This window comes from Arachis hypogaea, chromosome 10 (assembly GCF_003086295.3).
Source record: "Arachis hypogaea cultivar Tifrunner chromosome 10, arahy.Tifrunner.gnm2.J5K5, whole genome shotgun sequence".
NCBI classification, from domain to species: domain Eukaryota; kingdom Viridiplantae; phylum Streptophyta; class Magnoliopsida; order Fabales; family Fabaceae; genus Arachis; species Arachis hypogaea.
This window is the reverse complement of record NC_092045.1, coordinates 57,340,534-57,355,830: the sequence shown is the minus strand read 5'-3', so window position 1 is coordinate 57,355,830 and position 15,297 is coordinate 57,340,534. Positions and strand designations below refer to the sequence as shown.

General features: G+C 37.4%; 1 protein-coding gene across 7 annotated transcripts; it reads left to right on the top strand.

The window, feature by feature from the left end:
• Nucleotides 1-936: 936 nt before the first annotated feature.
• LOC112715622 (uncharacterized) lies at nucleotides 937-11,934 on the top strand. Of its 7 annotated transcripts, none has more exons than XM_072204870.1 (12): nucleotides 937-1,227; nucleotides 1,414-1,448; nucleotides 1,633-1,737; nucleotides 4,779-4,883; nucleotides 5,016-5,118; nucleotides 8,854-9,572; nucleotides 9,712-9,950; nucleotides 10,037-10,240; nucleotides 10,330-10,422; nucleotides 10,515-10,619; nucleotides 10,734-11,135; nucleotides 11,714-11,934. In XM_072204870.1, the coding sequence occupies exons 5-12, from the start codon at nucleotides 5,090-5,092 to the stop codon at nucleotides 11,729-11,731; spliced, it is 1,809 nt and encodes a 602-aa protein (XP_072060971.1). In that variant the 5' UTR covers nucleotides 937-1,227; nucleotides 1,414-1,448; nucleotides 1,633-1,737; nucleotides 4,779-4,883; nucleotides 5,016-5,089; the 3' UTR covers nucleotides 11,732-11,934. The 7 variants fall into 7 exon arrangements, with proteins under 7 accessions (XP_072060971.1, XP_072060972.1, XP_072060970.1 ...); XM_072204871.1 differs by having other exon boundaries at nucleotides 9,697-9,950; nucleotides 10,330-10,407; XM_072204869.1 differs by having other exon boundaries at nucleotides 9,697-9,950; nucleotides 11,717-11,934.
• Nucleotides 11,935-15,297: the final 3,363 nt, after the last annotated feature.

Genomic DNA, 15,297 nt, shown 5'->3' with positions numbered 1-15,297 from the left:
AATTTCATGCCCACTATAGACTATTATATATGGTTGGAAAGCTCTGAATGTCAGCTTTACAACGCAACTAGAAGCACATCAATTGGATATCTACAACTCAAGTTATGCTCCTTTGAAGGGGATAGGGTCGCTGGCTTTGGTGTGCAACCACTACAACATTTTGGGTCTATGGCCACGGTTTTTTTGGTCACGGTAAAAAACCGTGACCATAGACCCTCTATGGTCACGGTTTTTTAGGGTGACCAAAAAAAAAAAGCTATGGTCACGGTATTTTTGGAAAGGGTGACCATAGAGTACCTATGGTCACGGTTTTTTAAAAAAGGGTGGCCTAAAAGGGTCTATGGTCACGGTTTTGAGGGGTGACCTAAAGGGGTCTATGGTCACGGTTTTTTACAGTGACCAAAAAGGGTCTATGGTCACGGTTTTTCAAAAAAGGGTGACCTAAAACGGTCTATGGTCACGGTTTTGGGGGTGGCCTAAAAGGGTCTATGGTCACGGTTTTGGGGGTGGCCTAAAACGGTCTACGGTCACGGTTTTGGGGGTGACCTAAAGGGGTCTATGGTCACGGTTTTTTACAGTGACCAAAAAGGGGCTATGGTCACGGTTTTTCAAAAAAGGGTGACCAAAAAGGGTCTATGGTCACGGTTTTGGGGGGTGACCTAAAGGGGTCTATGGTCACGGTTTTGGGGGTGGCCTAAAAGGGTCTATGGTCACGGTTTTGAGGGGTGGCCTAAAAGGGTCTATGGTCACGGTTTTTTACAGTGACCAAAAAGGGTCTATGGTCACGGTTTTTTGAAAAAGGGTGACCATAGAGTACCCTGTCCAAAACGGCGTCGTTTTCCCCTCCCCCCTTTTCGAAAATCAATTTTTTTGTAATTTTTTTTAATTCCTTTCCCCAGAAGCCCAGAACGACGTCGCCCCCCCCCCCCCCAAATCCCCAATCCCGCTCCCAAAATTCTCCTTTCCCTCTTGTAAGTTCCACTCTCGGCTCTCTCTCCCTCTCAGCTCTGAACCCTCACTATCCGACGTAACCCCTTCCTTTCACTCTTCATCCTCTCTCCCTCTCCACCGTAATCGCAGCCGCAGTCTGTGATCTGTCACTCTCTCAACCCCCACTCTCCCAAACCCTCACTCATCTGTGCCTCTCACTCTCTCAACCTCTCACTCTGTCAACCCCTCACTGTCGCATCCCTCACCTCTATTGCGTTCAGATACCTACAAAAAAAGGTTAAGCTCTTTTCATGGGTTTTCAATTGTTTCAGTAATTTTTTATATTGATAATACCTGTGTGGTTTTCTTTTGTTCAAATTCATGCGTGGTTTCACGATTTCTTTTGTTTTTTAAGGTTCATTGTTTTTTTCACGATTTCACGATTTCATGCGTGGTTTCTTTTGTCCTTTTCTATTTTTCCAGGAGCCCTCAATGCTGAACCCAGTTACTCATTCCAAGTGAGTTTCTTTTCTTGCTTTTCTTTTCTTTTCAATTTAAGTAGCTTAGTTTTTGCAATTAGGTAAGTTTTTTCAATTGTTTGTGCTCTTATTTTTGACACTGTGAGTTTTGGGCTGTGCTCTTTTTTCAATTTAATACCTGTGCTCTTTTTCAATTAGGTAACACAATTATAATTTTTTGTAGATTTCCGGTTTCCTTTAAAGATTATGGCTGCTGCTGTAACTGCGAGAACTGTTCGTGTTGTCATTGTTGTTTTTGATGGACCCAGTAGCTTTATTGCTTAACTAGGTTGGTGTTAATTTATGTAGTTGTGTGTTGTTAACTTGTTATAGTCTCTTGGTGTTAACTTGTTAACTTGTTAACTGCTGCTGCTGCATAAACAGTAAGAATCTCACTTCTTCAGGTTTTTATAGTCTCTTGATGTTTTGAACTCTATAATATGTTTGGAAATTGAGTAGTATCATGCTTTTCAGATTTGTCTGGTGCTGTGTGTTCTTTAGCTTTTACGTTGAATTCTTGCATCTTGAATCTTGTTCTTCTTGATGTTTTGAACTCTATAATATGTTTGGAAATTGAGTAGTATCATGCTTTTCAGATTTGTCTGGTGCTGTGTTCTTTAGCTTTTACGCTGGATTCTTGCATCTTAAATCTTGTTCTTCCAACTATGCTGTGTGTGAATTGCATGACCTTTCACATGGTTTCTTCACAATGCTGGAATTTGTTATGCTCCTAAGAAACTTTGTTGGAATTTGGAAAATTGGACCTGGTTCAATGAAATGTTCTGTTTTTGCTTATTACTATATTTTTAGTTTTTTACCTTAGTTACGCAAATGACATTATTTTCATAATATTTCTCAAGTATTATGAGTAGAAAATAGCATTGTCTAATATTCTGCTGTAACAGAAAGTGGTACAGGTTTTGTGAAGCATATTAAAATCGAATCACTTGTTTTCTAAGCCCTCTGCAATGCATTTGCTTTCTGTTGGTTCAAGTTGCATGATTGTTATTGAGAAGCATTTACAGTTTATAAATATCTAATTATTATTTTCTACTGAAAAATATGAAGTAAAGTTACTTCCCTCCAATTCTGCAGAAACCCGCGAGTTGAGTTTGGTAGCGCGCCAACCAAGAGCGGGAGCACAGCCGAGAAATATCAAGGAAGAACCCACCCAGGTGAGGATTTTATCATGATTCAACTTGTCAATTCCCCCTTTTCATGTTACAACCGTTAATCGAGAACCCCAATTTTGCAGAAACCCCCAATTTTTGAAGCTTTCCCCTATCATCCACAATTCCTGAAGCTCATACCCTCCCCTGTCGAGTTGCGCAGCTGCCTTCACGACCAGTCCCCTGGCACTGGTTAGTCCTGACACTCTGATTTTTTCTTATTGATTTCTTTGTTGGTTAGAATTTTGTAAAAATATTTATCTATATCTGTCTTTAACTGGGGTTAATTGCCGCTGTTCATAGACTGGAATTTGAAGGTACCCCTTTTTTTTATTTAATGGGTGCTCTGTATTGAAAGTGATAGTTAGAGTATAAGGCTTTAACAAAGGCTCATTATCAATGTTATAGGGTTGAGTTTCTTTGGTTTGCATCTCTCTTGCATCTACTTCCTGTTTTTTTAATTACCCAAGAATGTGTTTCTTTGGTTTGCATCTCCCTTGCACAGGAGAAATTGAGAAACTTTGCACGCACTAATCTAAAAAATTTGTTTGTTGATAAATTTATCATGTAAAGTACAAGACATTAGTAACTGCTGTTTCATAGCTGTTTGTGTTCTTTGCCACTTCCCATTGGTTCAGCTCTGTTATCATTTTCCCTTGTTTTTTATGACAAAAGCTTGATATTTATCATCTGTGTATTGTTTATAATAGTATTCTGAGTCAGGTTGGTTGTTGTGTGTTGGGGTGTGTGTTTGCACAGTTGGGCTTGTTGGTTTTGGCTTAGTTTCCTTTATCTTCATTATGAGTCTTCTATTCTCGTCTCCCAAATCTGTCATTTTCATGCCTATCTGAGTGTTTTAAAAAAGTAACTTTTGTCTTTATTTTCATTCTATTTTTTACTTCTTTGTTTTACAACACTTGAGTTGTACATTGTATCCTCTTTCAATTTCATACTTTTTTATTTAAATGCTTTGCTTCCTTTTGATGTTTTGGTGATACATTGCATGTAGATCTGGGATTTTAGTTTTCATATTCAGACATGGAGTGCTTAAAGTTTGTGTCTTTCCCCTATTCTTCAAATGAGCTAGTTTTTCACTTTCCACATGTGTAGAGAGTAATGGCTAAAAGTTGAAAGGGACCATTGCCACTTCATTGAGCTTCACTTAAGTTATACTATTCTCAGGGAAAAAAATAAAATAAAATGATAAAATAAAAGGAGCACACTTTAATCCTGAACATTAATGAGTTTGGAATTATGGTTGTTAGCAATTCTGTACAGCATAGCACACTCAATCATTTCTAGTTATAATATGCTTTCGTTGACCGCATCATGGGCTTAGAAGATTACATTAAGTGGGATGCTAATGTAGCTGTCATTGTAGTTTATTGATGGTCCACGGAGGGCTCAAGTGCTCTTGGTGCTATGGAGAAAAAGGGAGGACTTGTCATTAAAGAAAATTTTGAAAAAAGGTGGAAGATAGTTTTCCGTTAATGATAGTTTACTTATTATGTTGGTGCAAGGTTTTATTATGTTTAGTGTGTTCCATTTATTTCTATTTTGTTTGGTGGCAGTGGAGTTAGTTTACATGGAGTTTCTTTGAAGGGATTATATGTAGCTTTGTTTGTTTGTTGGGTTTTTTATGAAGGGATTATATGTAGTTTACATGGAGTTTATATGAAGGGATTACATGCTGTTATTATGCTACTATGCTTACCGTGACAATGGAATGATTGGTCATGATTCTCTTGATGTCATTCATGCTTATCTAATGCTGAATTGGTATTTGCATTTTTCAGTCCAAATTTTATAATATTTATGAATTAGTATTTAATTTTTGTCTAATTTATGTTTTATAATAAATTTTAATTTCTTTTAAATTATGTATATTCGTATTTTAAAAAGTAAATATTAATTTTTTTTTTAGTAAGTTAAAGATTATCTTTTAAACACCATGATAATTAATTATTATAATAAAATAAATGTTCCAATTAATAAATTGATTCCAGAATTAAAAAAAGAAAACCGTTAATCATAAAGAGAGACTTATAGCCTGACTTCCTAATTTGAATCATATGACAAGCATATATAGGACAAAATTCATATTTAAATTCTTATTCATTACTTCCTCTTCAAATATCACTAGCTCTTAAATTTCTTTCAGGAAAATAGTTCTACACTTTGTAATAAGGGTGGAGATGGATTTCAAGTGGAGAATAGAAAGGTGAAGACCAAGTTGACAGCAAGCGTTAAATTTTTAGCTGCACTGGTAATGGAGCTTGATAAAGCAGTTTTGACTTTGTTTTGTTTATTTTAGGTGATGCATTTAACCTTGATGGATCACAGAGTTGTTGAATGCTCTTTAGCTTCTCTTGAATTTTTTGTTTTGTTTTGTATACAGAATAATTTTTTTTGGACTGGTAAAAGACAAAGGGAGTTGACTAGTTGCTGTGACACTGTGTATAACAACTTCATATGGCATCTCAAAATGAAGGAACTAAGCAGTAAGTTTGTATCACACTTGTCATATAAAATAATTTGCTCTTCCATTTATTTAGGTAGTAAGGGTGTATATGCTAGCTAGATTGTCACTATAATTGACCTACTAGATCATGTTTAGTAAGATCAGATATTTACGTTGTTAGGTTTAATCATACTCTATCAAAAGATTGGATGGATTCACCAAGATTTGAGAACAAGTATATAGATGGTGTTAATAATTTTTTAGAGTTTGCCTTCTCAATGGGAAAACCGGTTGGAAGAGAAATCCAGTGTCCGTGTGCAAAGTGTGGAAACACTTATTGGCGTGAACGAGATGCCGTATATGAGCATCTTATTTGCTACGGGTTTGTCGAAGGTTATAAAAGATGGATCAATCACGGGGAACCAATAATCTCAACAGTTGTGGGAAGTGACATGGATGATCGAGGCGGCTTTGATGACATTGATGGGTTGCTGCGTCATGCATTCGGAGATATGGCAAATCCTGAAGAGGGAAACAGCGGGCTGAATGAAGATGCTAAGCGATTTTATAAGTTGGTAGATGAAGCAGGTTTAGAATTATTTCCGAATTGTACTACTGGGTTTTCGAGACTATCGTTTATCATTCGTCTCTACCACTTGAAGTGTCTACATGGCTGGAGTAACACATCTTTTACCTCCCTCTTAGAGTTATTAAAAGAGGCTATACCTGATTTGAATATTCCCACTTCGTTTAATAAAGCTAAGAATATGGTTAAAGACTTGGGTCTCGACTATGAAAAGATTGATGCATGTCCTAATGACTGCATGCTGTATCGGAATGAGTACATAAATGACTCAGTTTGTTGTATCTGTGGAGAGTCTCGATATAATCCAACTCCTACTACGGATGGCAACGAAGATGACTTTGCGCTTCCAAATAAAGTTCATAAGGTTGCTGCGAAGACCCTAAGATACTTTCCTTTAATACCAAGGCTTAAAAGGCTTTTTATGTGCCCAAACACAGCAGAGGCGTTGAGGTGGCATGACGAGCAGCGTCTGAAAGACGGTTTCATAAGGCACCCTGCTGATGGTCAAGCATGGAAGAACTTCGACAGTCGGTACCCAAACTTTTCAAAAGAACTTCGCAACTTGAGGCTTGGGTTGGCAAGTGACGGTTTTAATCCTTTTCGAACTATGAATGTGTCACATAGCACATGGCCAGTTGTCTTAATGGTGTACAACTTTCCCCCGTGGATGTCCATGAAGCCAGAATATTGCATGCTCTCTTTACTGATACCTGGACCTTGTTCACCCGGAAATAATATTGACATCTTTTTGCAACCATTGATCGAAGAGCTGAAGGAGCTATGGGTGTCAGGGATAGATACGTATGACTCTTTTAAAAAAGAAACTTTTCGAATGAATGCTGCTCTTCTTTGGACAATCAATGATTTTCCTGCGTATGCCATGTTGTCCGGTTGGAGTACCAAAGGGAAGTTGGCTTGCCCATGTTGTAACCATGATACTTCTTTTTGTTATTTGAAACATAGCCAAAAGACAGTTTACATGGACCATAGGAGATTTTTGCCAGCTGATCATGCATGGAGGTCTAACAAGAGATCTTTTAATGGAAAAAATGAATTCAGGGGTCCACCACGAATGTTAACCGGTGAAGAGGTTCTGGATATGCTAAAGTCAGTAGATAATGCCTTTGGGAAAACGCAAAACAAAAGTAAAGGCCAATGGAAAAAAAAATCAATCTTTTTTGAGTTACCATATTGGCAGCATTGTATGATCAGGCACAACCTTGATGTAATGCATATAGAAAAAAACATAGTCGATAGTATAGTTGGTACCTTATTGGATATTCCTGGAAAGACGAAGGACCATGCAAAGGCTCGTTATGATCTTAAGGAGATGGGCATTCGAAAGGATCTTCACCCAACAAATACGAAGGATGGCAAAAGAACTAAACTTGCCAGAGCATGCTTCTCAATGACCAAAGGGGAGAAATCCATTTTTTGTGGTGTTTTGAAGAAAACAAAATTGCCTGATGGAAGTGCTTCAAACATTTCTCGTTGTGTACAACAAGAAGAGAGAAAGCTTTACGGTTATAAGACTCATGATGCTCACTTCATGTTGCATTACCTGTTGCAAATACCAATCAAGAGCATTCTTCCAGATCATGTTGCTGTTCCTCTAGTTCGCTTGTGTTCCTTTTTTCGTCGGCTATGTCAAAAGGAAATATCTTTAGAAGAGATTAATGGTCTGGAGTCAGAGATTGTGGAGACTTTGTGCCAGTTAGAGAGGATTTTTCCCCCAACCTTTTTTGATATAATGGTTCATTTGCCTATTCATTTAGCTAATGAAGTAAGGTTAGGTGGTCCCGTCCAGTTTCGCTGGATGTATCCGATTGAGAGATACATGTGCACACTCAAAGGGTATGTTCGCAATAGAAGTCGTCCGGAAGGATCAATTGCAGAGGGTTATTTGGCTGAAGAGTGTTTAACTTTTTGTTCAAGATATTTGCATGAGGGAGTGAAAACAAGATTCAACAGAGTATCTCGGAATAATGATGAAGGCACTTCAACCCAAGATCCTGATTCCAATTTGTTCACAAACAAGGGAAGTCCATTGGGTGGAAAAAAAGGGCAACTTATTATTCTGGACGAGAAGTCACTCCTTCAAGCTAATGCATATGTATTGAACAACTGCGTTAACGTGGAGCCTTACATGAGGTAAAATTTCACGTCTCATTTCTTCTATCCCTTAGACTAATTTTGGCATAGTATTACATAATATTACACATCCCTTGTAGAGAACATGGTGAGCAACAAAAGCAAGCCAAGCGGAAGCGAAAGTGGAACGTTGTTAAAGATCAAAATGAAGACTTTATAGAATGGTTTACCGGACGTGCCATGAAGGATGATGTTCCCGGTTGGATACGACAGTTGTCTAAGGGTCCAAATAAAGTTGCAAAATCGTTTTCTGCTTATGTCGTCAATGGGTACAGATTTCATACTAAGCGGCGAGAAGTGATGCGAAAAACACAAAACAGTGGTGTCACTGTGGTGGCTGAAACTACAAGCTTTGCTAGTGTTAAGGACAAAAAACCAATCAAGGCCAATATAAGATATTATGGTAGAATCATTGATATTGTTGAGTTAGACTATTATAGCCAATTTAAAGTTGTGTTATTTAAATGTGAGTGGTTTATGGCTGAGGAAGATAATTATGGTTTGACATACGTCATTTCAACAAAAGATGTTACCAAGATGAACCATTTGTGTTGGCAAGCCAAGCACACCAGTGCTTTTATGTGAAAGATCCATATATTCCCCAAAAGCATTATGTGATGAAAACGGTTCCAAGAGACTTGTTTAACATGGGTGTCCAATTACAATTTGACCCTAACATAGGAGAGCTACATGAATCTGCGAATAGTCCGATACCCTTAAGTGAAATTGGTGAGGTAGACTTGGTTAGACAGGGTGTGCGACCTACTATTGTTGATGTGACACCGAACAATATCAAACCTAAAGACAAAGAAACAGAGTCTGATGAGTTCGACAGTGATGCTGAAATGTAGTGACTATAAGGTGTTGGAAAATGTTTATGCTTTGTTTGTTGAAATATGTTGATATTTAATTTTCCTTCCCTTTTGCATTCATGTATATTGATGCTTTATTTTGACCTCTCATCTATATCTCTTTGATCTTTTTTTTTGCAATTGAATCAACTTGATGCTTAATTGAACCTCTCTTTTTTGGATGTAGGATGAACAGTGAAGGAAATCCCAAAAGAAAAAGGCTCAGGACCCTTTCACAAATAGAGTCACAAAGAAGTCCCTTGAAGATGAGGAGTCCAGTAAAAAATTCAGGAAAAATTCAATTCACAAGTGCTTATGCATTGCTGAAACAATTTCAAATCAAAAGGGAACATGTTCTAGCTGTATGTGGGGATAGTAGCAAACATGAGACAAGGAAAAAGGGCAAGATGTCAACAAAGAAGGTGACAAGAGTTGGCGATGAAGGTCAAAGCAAAATGCCAACCAAGAAGATAACAAACAACAAGGACAAGGTGATCAATGAAGATGAGGGTCAAATCAAGATGCCAACGAAGAAATCCATAGAAGAAAATCATGTAGTCAATATGAAAGCCAATGAACATGAGGCCCTAGGTGGGAAGAAGCTGACTAGGAAGAAGGTGCCAATGAAGAATTCAAAGGCGGAAGATGGTAAAGCCAATATGAATTCCAATGACGGTGACGGTCAAAGCAAGAAGCCGACCGATAAGAAGATGCTAATGAAGAAATCAAATGAAGAAGATGGCAACGAAGAAGAACAACACAAGATTGAGTCTCTTATCCCAGCTATGACTCTAGATGAATTCTTCAAAAAATATGGGATATCATTGGACGAAAACGATGAAGAATATGAATATGATAATGATGATCACAATCCAAGTGTTGGGGATAGTAGTGACAGTCAACACGGTAATGCTTTTGTCCCTAGTTTCAATAGTAAATAGTGATAGACAGCAACATAATTTTTTTATTTAGTCTACTCTTTTATTCATTAGTTCATTAGATTAGTATTCTTGTTAATATTCTCTAGTAGTGATATTCGAAATAGGTACTAAAAGGAAAAAAGCTCGTGGTCCCACCCAACTCAAGCATATTCATGCCATGGAGACTCCAATAGAGTTAACATGGTACAATGGCAGACCCATAGGCCCAACAAAGACACAAGTTCAACTATTTAGTCGGTTCTTGGGCACACTTGCAAGAAACTCTAATTTGGTCACCTTATTATATACTAATTGGCAAGCTGTGTCAAGTGAGACTAAAACTTCAATGTTGGATTATGCAAAGGTGAGTAGATCATTCTCCTTTTTAAATTGTTCACAAATAGGCTTAGCATGTATGGTAAAATAACATAATTCGTTGTTTCTTCGTAGTCTAAATATAACATTCCTAGTGATGCTGAGCCTTGGGTGATAGATACCATCGGAGAAGCATGGAAGCAATTTAAGAAACGCATAAAAAAATGTCACTATACACCATACAGCTCATTCAGAGAGATGATGAAAAATCGTCCAATGACTATACCTGAACTGCATTTTCGAAAATTAGTTCAATTTTGGAGGCTTGATATCAGCAAAGTAAGTTATTTTCACAACTTTCTTGGCTGTAATGATGGTATCATGTATTTAACTAACTCTATGTATTTTTACATTGCAATAAAATGTAGGTTATTTCTGACATAAATCGTGAAAACAGATCCAAGCAAAAATGGAATCATCGAATGGGTCCAGTTAGTTTTGAGTTAGTGCGGGCTGAATTGGTATTTTTTGGTGCTGTGCATTTAAGTATTTTTGCATCTTTCATGTTATGAAAAGTGTCTAAGTTAGTAACATGTTAGTGGTTTCTCTGTAGCGTGCAAAGAAAGAGGACAACGAAGATCCATCACAAGCTGAGATGTTTGTTGTAACTCGTACAAACAAAAAAGGAGAGACTGATTCAGGAACACAAGAGACGATTGTGAGTTGTCTAGTTTCTTAGAAAAGTACACCAAACCAGAAATGTGTTAGTTATTTTTTTATTTTGAAGCATTTGGGTGCATGAACTTATTTTGGTCCTACTTGTGTGTAATAGGATCATATTCAAAATTTGAAACAAGCAGGATACAGTGATGATGATGCAGTTCAAACAGTTTTTGGAAAGGAAAGACATGGTAGAGTTCGTTTCTATGGTCGATCAGTCACAAAATCCTCTCTTAAAAAGGATAAGCAGATCCGACAAATGCAACAACAACATACTGAAGTGTTTTCAACTATGGAGAAAAATCAAACTAACTTAACTTCCAAGTTGGATGGTTTAACAAACTTGATTAAAACGTTGTTGCAACAAGTCAATCCTGGTATGAGTGCAGAACAAGTGCAAGTAATGATAGAAGCCGCCCAACAATCTCCACCTGATGCGAGTAGTGCACCAAATGATGCGCGGCGAAGCATTCCTCCTTCACTTGGATCGAACCATGTATCAAAGGATTTCGAAGTAAGTGCTGTTCAAAATAAGTAGTTAAATTAATAGTATGGTTTTGGTACTTACTGTGCTGATTGGCTAAACCATTATATTTTTGGTTCTAAACTTTAGTTGTTTTACTTTTTATATCTTGTGCTCATCTTTATTAATTTAGCTCCTCTTTATTGATCCCTCACCACTCACAAGAAAAAATTCTTAAGATGGGCTAAGTGCATGCAATATTTAACCGTTGAATGATGCGCTACAGTAAAGCAAATAAGCATTTTTTGTTTAACAAGTTGAAGGCTAACAAGTTTGGTACCGCATATAATTTAGAATTTTTTTTCAACAATTATTATTTAGGTTTGTCGCTTGTGTTATAGGTAGGTTTATATCAATTGGACTTTGTTGTTTACATAAAGAGGGACATGTATGTATAAGTTTTGGCTAAGATTTTCTTGTTATGTGGCTCATCAAAACCCTAGCAAATACTCCTTGCTGTTTAGTAGTTGAAATTTTTAAGTTAACTGACTTATTAAAGTTTGCTACATATGTATTGCATTATCATAAGCAATTTTTCTCTGTTTTAACATGTTTATTTCTTTTGCTAGCAGGAAGACATGATGTGAAGAAAATATGTTCTATACAAATATCACATGGGATGAGTCTCACACTTTAGTTATCTAAATGTAATTTTTCTTATGTGTTTCGTACTTTTTGAAAAGAGACTTTACTCGGTATTACATGTAATTGGATACATTATACTCTATTTTGATTTATGTTAGACTAAAAACTAAACATATCTAGTTTATAATGAAAGTTTTATGATTTACATTTCTTGTTCTTAGATTTATTTTGTGATTATCATTAATTTGAGATGTGATTATGCTTTAAAAAAAAATTAAAGCTCATAAAACAAAACAGGCTACGGTCAACGTTTTAAAATAGGGTGGCCATAGATAACCTATGGTCACGGCCAAAACCGTGACCATAGGCTCTATGGTCACGGTTTTGAAGACGGGTGGCCATACAGGCTATGGTCACGGTTTTCAGTAAGGGTGACCATAGAGGCTATGGTCACGGTTTTGCGTAAGGGTGACCATAGAGGCTATGCTCACGGCCAAAACCGTGACCATAGATAAGGCTATGGTCACGGTTTTGAGGAAGGGTGACCATAGAGGCTATGCTCACGGCCAAAACCGTGACCATAGATAAGGCTATGGTCACGGTTTTAACAAAGGGTGACCATAGAGGCTATGGTCACGGCCAAAACCGTGACCATAGATATGGCTATGGTCACGGTTTTGAGTAACGGTGACCATAGAGGCTATGGTCACGGCCAAAACCGTGACCATAGATATGGCTATGGTCACGGTTTTGCGTAGGGGTGACCATAGGCTCTATGGTCACGGCCAAAACCGTGACCATACATAAGGCTATGGTCACGGTTTTGAGGAAGGGTGACCATAGAGACTATGGTCACGGCCAAAACCGTGACCATAGATAAGGCTATGGTCACGGTTTTAAGAAAGGGTGACCATAGAGGCTATGGTCACGGCCAAAACTGTGACCATAGATATGGCTATGGTCACGGTTTTTATGCGTGACCATAGATTTCCCTATGGTCACGGTTAAAAACCGTGGCCCAAAGTGTCGGAATTTGAAAATTATAACTGTGACCATAGAAACCGTGACCATAGGTAAAAAAAACCGTGACCATAGACCTATGGCCACGGCAGAATAGGCCACGGTAAAAAACCGTGACCATAGGTCCAAAACCGTGACCTTAGATCTATGGTCACCCTTTTCACTAGCTATGGTCACGGTTTTTTACCGTGACCATAGGCCTTTTTTTTTGTAGTGTAACGTTTGAGGCGACATTTGCCTCAAACGTGGTCGAAAACGCCAGATTATGGAGGCTCAAAAGCATTGTCCACCCCATACTATTATATATTGTTGGAAAGCCCTGAATGTCTACTTTCCAATGCCGTTGGAAGCGCATCATTTGGAGCTCCACAGCTCGAGTTATACTCCGTCGAAGGTGCAGAGGTCAGCTGGCCTTACTGCAAGTTGACACCATGTTCGTTTATGCATTTTCGGGGCAGTTTTCTCCCTCAATTTTAGTGTCCACCATGCAGTGCCATATACGCTTGGAAAGCTCTTGATTCCTACTTTCCATTGCTTCTTGAATCACCTCATTTGGAGTTCTGTAGCTCAAGTTATTCTTGTTGGAAGTATACCCCTTCAAGCTGTGAGGCGCCAACGTTTGCCTCAACGTTTGAGGTCAAACGTTGGCGCAAACGTTGCCTTCCAAGAGTTTCTTCTTCAGCCAACGTTTGCCTCAACGTTTGAGGTCAAACGTTGGCTCAAACGTTGGTTCTTCTCCAGGGCATTCTTCATCTTCTTGCAACCTCCTTCCAAGCTTTATTCCTCCTATCATCAATCAACAATTGTATCAAAGCTATGCTATAATCATGAGAGTTATTCTTCTTCTTGATATATAAGCAATTATGGCACAAAAAACTCATGAAAATGCATCAATTCATCCATGGTTGATTGAATCTAAGGAAACATGAATTTCTACTCAAATGGCTTACTTGTGGCCTAAGAATGCATAAAACCTATTGAAAACAAAGGAAAAAGACTAGTGAAACTAGGCTAAGATGACCTGTCATCACAACACCAAACTTAAACCTTGCTTGTCCTCAAGCAAGAAAAGAATCATGCAATAGAGATTGACAATCCAAGGTAAGAAGAATAGCAACTCAATTTTCATGGTAAGCTAGTTTTTAATGCATGCTACAATTACAGAAGAGATGTAAATGATTGATGCTTCCATCTAACTCAATTTATGAAATCTTTTTCTTATAATTCTTCCTTGAAACAAGCTTTTGATTTTTTTTTTAGCTTCTCCTTTTGGGTGCTTTACCCCATGAGTTAATAACAAAGCTACGACTTCTAAATGCTTTGTTTTCAAGTATTACCACTTGATACATAAGCACCACAAGCATTGAATTAGAGGACTTCATTAAGCTCATTTGTTTATTTTCTTGACTCTCTAATCATTGATGCTCAGAACCTTGAGCTTTGAGGGAGTGCTTTTGCACTTGAGCCTAGCCTTGACTTCTAAGTGTTTTGTTTTCAAGCATTTGGCCTGATACATAAACACCACAAGCACTTAGCAAATAAATTGCCATTGGTACTCAGAGCCTTCAGCTTTCTCATTCTTTCCCTTTTTCTTTTCTTGCCTTATTTTGTATTTGCTTCTTCAAGATTTTCATGATTTTCAAAAGATTTCACAAAATGTCCTAGATGAAAACTTCAATTAAATAAAATCCAATGCAATTAAGCAACAATCAAACATACTAGCTTTCCAATACTTTTATGCACATGCTAAATTCTTCTTTAATTCCTTGTTTGTTTATGATCATGATACTTTATTGCTTTTTGAATTCACAAAACTCAAGTTGGAAATCATAATGGCACAGCACCATGTTGCAAATCAAGATTCAATCTATGCTTTATTCATACACACATGTAAACAGAAAAAAAAAATATGAAGACAATCATGCAATTTAAGTGCTGGAAACAATTAAGGAGAAAAAGGAATTCTACAACCTTGTAGTTCATCTTCATTATTGTTGTCTTTTTCCCTCTATTCTTCCTCCTTCCCTTGCCAAACTCAGAATGCTTGCTCATCTTCAAGCAATAATTAGAACAATGGCTATGGGGCTGAGATGGATCATGAATGTCTTACACAAGAAATGTTAGTAGTACATGTGTTTCAAGCAAGCAAGATTAAGAATACTAGCAAGGCACAAAGACATTATGATTGCAGAAATAAGATGGTGTGCACGATACATTGCATAAAAATATAAGTGGCACACCAAACTTAGTGTGACACTTTCACTTGGAATTGATGCAAGTATCCAGTAAAGGTTTGAAGCAAATTTTGTTGCATAGCAACACCAAACTTAGAATGCAACCATATGTCTATTTATTTGAATTAAAACTAAACAAGAGAAACTGTTATTTGAATACAATCACCAAGCCAAGATTAGCCATGAATAAGGGTCTCTTGGTGATGTATTAACAAAAACAGTTAATAACAGGAAACATAAAAAAATATAAAGAAGTGACTAAAACAAAGAGAATGCAAACGAAACGGCAAAACAAAAGAAAAATAATAATGCAA